The 4721-nt window shown below is 41.4% G+C and overlaps 1 protein-coding gene across 1 annotated transcript in view; it reads right to left on the minus strand.

Annotated features, from left to right (window-relative positions):
• The window catches only part of LOC107558631 (A disintegrin and metalloproteinase with thrombospondin motifs 16), a 60837-nt gene extending 59870 nt beyond the window's left edge, over positions 1 to 967 (minus strand). Inside the window, exons 1-2 of the mRNA XM_016242291.1 lie at positions 853 to 967; positions 681 to 771 (exon numbers count right to left, since the gene is read on the minus strand). Coding sequence (XP_016097777.1) covers positions 681 to 771; positions 853 to 948 — 187 coding nt within the window. The 5' untranslated portion in view covers positions 949 to 967. The remainder of the gene's footprint in view (positions 1 to 680; positions 772 to 852) is intronic.
• Between the last annotated feature and the right edge of the window lie 3754 nt (positions 968 to 4721).

Below are 4721 nucleotides of genomic sequence, written 5' to 3' on the forward strand. Positions count from 1 at the left end.
CCCTTCTCTGTGTGTGTGTGTGTGTGTGTGTGTACGCGCGTACAAAACTGTCCGCAGGAAGCGACGAACAAAACCTCCTTTAGGGGACACCCTTGGTTGGAACAAATGATTCATATAAGAAATAAACATGCTTTTATTTATAATCGAATTTAGTTTTCTTTTAGGAGAAGGGTATCCAAACCCTTGGATTATTATAATTAGCTTTACATAAAAACTCTAAGTTGTGGAGCTATTTTTATGGTATATCTTCATTTACAAAGCTAAAGAAATGCGTGTGCATGCATGGGTGTCAGGTTTTGCTCACACTGTAGGTATTAAATATCCCCACGAGAAACACTAAAGTTATTATTAATGCATTCATTATTATTTTTAAATGGCCTAATCACCTCCACACAACAGTTGTGAGCTTGTATTATAGGGTGCATTTGTCATAGGCATCAGATCAATTAGGATATCTAGCGCCCCCTGCTGACGACATCTCATACAGACTGTGCAACTGCAATAAAGTCATTCTCCTACAAAGCAATCGTAGAGTTTCTTTCTTTTAATTTTGGGACAAAATTCTCATATTGCTACTAAATTAATGATGCAATATCAGTAAATTCGTCATATCAGCCTAGCCTAGTTAATGCGACTGACAGCTGTCAATCACGTCTGACAGGTAACTGTAACACTCTCACCTGTGTTGTGAGGTAACCGCAGAGTTTCCAGCAGAGCTTTACGCTTTACATGAGGACCAGCGTGAAGGGTTGCAGATGCACAGTGAGATCTCTACATGGACAGACAGTGAACATGCATCATTTGCATTGCAATACAAAGCAATAATGACGAAACAGGCGCGTGTTTGCTCACCTGCTGGCATCCGAGTATAAAGAAGAGAATGAACAGCACAGAACAGATGGAAGCGGTATGATTCCTCCTCGCTGGCACAGAGCGCAGGCAAGCCATGTCTCCTAAAGACTCTTATCCTAAATCTGCTGCGAGCAGCCTCTGTGCCTCTCCAAACGCGCGCTGCGCTCTCACTGAATCACTGCAGGCGCTCGTGCGCTTCAAATCTATTCATACAGCATCAGTGAAGCGCAGTCAACGCGACACCGAATCCATGATCTGTATCCTGACAGCGTATTTCCAGATCCGATAGCATGTTGGAGAACTTCTCCCTGCGCGTTAGTGGAGTGTGACTGAGGATACCTGTGCCATTGCTCACGCAGATGTTCTCAGAGTCTCTTTAGTGAATGTCTGGAGCAGCTCGGACCCCGGTGAGCTGCACACGCGCTTCCGAACAGCCAATCACAGCCCACACCTGTGCGTAAGAGCCCCGGGCCCCTTATGAGAGGAGGGTCCAAACATCTACACTGTAAAAAGTTAACCAACCAACTTCAAGTAACTGCTGCCCTACATTTTTAACACAAATTAAGGTAGTGTGAATCAAATTCTAACCATTTCCAACCATTTTCTATTTCAGTACAGATAAAAACTCATAAAACCCAAAAGAAAAACGTGTTGTTAAAACAATGATAATCGTATGGTCATGTTAACCTAATGACTGAATTGCAGGATTTTAACCACCTAAACATATCTAATTTGTTTGTGCTGCCAATTCAACGTAAAAACAGACAGTATTTAAGATACAACAAGGTGCAATGAAAATTCAGCATTTCATTTAGATATATATAGCAGGCCTGTATAATAAATGTTTATTATGTTGTGCATATATTCTGCTGGATCCTGCTCTGTGGATATCATTCTTATTTTTCATAAATGGCTCATTTTTGACTAGAGAGGCAGTTTTGAAAATCACAATACAGTTCTAGAATACATCGAGCTCATATCTAAAGAGCTCAGGGAAATTTTGATCCTTTATGATATAATCTCTTTCAAATCAAAATATATCAGTGTAAAGTTTTATAGAAAATTCATACAAGATGGGTATGTAACCACACACACACACACACACACACACACACACACACACACACAAACACACACTCAAACACACACACACACACGCACACACACACACACACATATCTGTGATTGACAACCAGCTGAATGTAATATTAAGGCACTTATAGAGTTTCAGTTGAAATATTCAAGAGTCCAGACCAGTTGCAGACCATATTTTAAGAGCTTTACACTGTAGCCACTGTAGATATTAGACACTTAGACATTGATTCTTATCCACTACAGAGGATGAACATCATTATATTTCTATGAAGCCAGGGTACTGCTCGCAATATAACACTCTCAGAAACAGATTATATTTTCCACTAGCATACAGTACGACCTCCCATATGCAGACAGCACACGTTACAGCCATTTTATTGCCATCTTATCTCACTGTCTCACATAATAAAGAGAAAATACACTTGTTTCTGAAAATGCTCCTCACATTTCAAAAGTGTTTCCTCAACAAATGTGATTTCCTGACACTGTTCGTGTCCTGTAGAATAATGGCCACTGCAGGCAATAAACAATCTGTAGCTTGCTGTGAAATACAGTGGCTGGATACTTGCATATACAGTCAATGGCCATATGCTGTGTGTATTCTATATATTACGCTGCATGCATTTTCCGACATAAAGAAAAATGCCTCGGTTGTCATAAACACGATGTAGTAAATAAAAAGAAAGTCTATCAAATGCATATGAAGCACTGATCACACTAAAGTGAGGTAATATTTCTCAGATGGGTGATTATGTGTATGTTACTGATACTTATATAGTCGCAGAAAGCAGAAGTCAATGTTATTTTATGATGAATATAATTTTAGTTTGACAGAGTTAAAAAACTCAATTTAAGAGCCCTTTTGAGGCCATGAACCCGTGGATTGAATCTTATGGAAGAACATAATGTGCAGTTTTTCGTCCCAGAAACTATGGTATGTTGTTTGCTGTTTCCTTACAAAATAATTTATATTATTAGCCCTAATTTCAGTTCTAACTTTCATTTTAAATTCTGACTGGTATTTAGTTTCACCTATTTTACTGTTTGTCAGTTATACGTCTGATTGCTTGGGAAAACTATGAACTCGCATCTCTGCAACAAGCCGTATGAATGAGTCATAAATGACGTCTGTAGCATAAATGAGCTTGTCAGATCAAGCTTTTAAAGGAATAGTTATTATAGATTACAGACTCGTATTTTGGCCAGAAGTGATGGTTTAAAGTTAAAGCGTCTTAATGATGAATTTGTTTCTTACAAACATGGATTACATTATGTTTTAATCAGCTGTTTGGACTCTCATTCTGACGGCACCCATTCACTGCAGAGCATCCATTGCTGAGACACTGATGCAATGCTACATTTCTCCAAACCTGATGAAGAAACAAACTCATCTACATCTTGGATGGCCTGAGGGTGAGCAACAGCAATCAATAGTGATTCTTGCCTTGCAAACATCAAGGGAAACTAAATCATCCGGAACAAAATGTCATTTCAATTTGTGCAAATTTGCAAGAGTTTTCTGTTTTGCTGCTTGAAGGTTTCTTCCACTGAACCAAACACACACACACACACACACACACACACACACACATACAGTACATATCCATGGGGAGTTTAATTCACTGGCCCAACTTAAACTCGCCCTTATACTCAGCCGTGGCACTGGGCCATCTGAACCACTCTGACCTCGCTGGTAAATTTCCTCTAGGAATCCAGCAGCCACTATTGGCCGCGTCAACTGACTCCGCTGAGGAGAGAGAGAGAGAGAGAGACACTAGCTCCTGTCCGCTGGAGTGAGAAAGAGAGAGAGAGAGAGATATGATGATTAAACACACAGAGAGAGAGAGAGAAAGAGAGAGAGAGAGAGAGAGAGAGAGAGAGAGAGAGAGAGACATATGGAGAGGAAGCTTCAGCCGTTTGCACCTTTTGCTGAATGTGTGCAGAAGGAATTGCTCTAATTATTACCTTTAATGTTTGTCTGCTCATCAGGGCAGAAAGAGCTCTCTAGCAGAGCGGATACAGCGGAGAGCGTGATGTGTCCAGTCTCATGACGCACCGCAGGGATGCTGTTTCTGTGAAAAGGTTTTCACCCTCGTGTTGTGTCAACAGACCGCTAGAATAACAGCCTTTATGTCTCTCTGTGGAGGAGCGCGGCTGATTAAAATGCAACTTCTGAATATCCCTGCAGAAATGCTACTCGTACAGTAGACTAGTTTAGTTTAAGCATCAGCATTGTGAGTGTTGCATGTAGCATTTAGAGTTGCATGCACTGAAAGTTACAGATGTGCAGTGAAATCCGATGGAGTCGATCACAGGCAGCCAGAGCAGCTTATCAGTCAAAGCCGTGACATTTGGAGTGTGTCTGGCCCACAGAATAAAGGATAGTGGCCTCATAGTTTGTGGGCCAGGGCTTGGCGTACAGCATTGAATGAAAGACCCTTTGACAGTCATCCTACAGTCCTTTTCCACAGGAAAAACCTGCGGATCACTGCATCTGCACCCCAGCCGCAGTGTGGAGAGCCAGAGCAAACTGACCAGCACATCTCCAGTTAGCTCAGAAAGAGAGTTGGGCTGTCTAGCCTCGCCTCAGACTCCCTCAGGAGTAAAAGTGAACACTGCAGACGAGCTCGGAGAGACCACCCAGACTCGCCAAACCAAGATCACCTTCAAAAACCACCGAGACAAGATGCAGTTGTGTTGTGGAAATAATGAGTTTGGCATTGTGGAGACCAAATGTGGTGGCATTTTTCTTTTAATATGCACAGCCTGGCCAA

The sequence above is a fragment of the Sinocyclocheilus grahami genome, unplaced genomic scaffold, assembly GCF_001515645.1.
Source record: "Sinocyclocheilus grahami isolate Dianchi unplaced genomic scaffold, SAMN03320097.WGS_v1.1 scaffold654.1, whole genome shotgun sequence".
Taxonomy (NCBI): domain Eukaryota; kingdom Metazoa; phylum Chordata; class Actinopteri; order Cypriniformes; family Cyprinidae; genus Sinocyclocheilus; species Sinocyclocheilus grahami.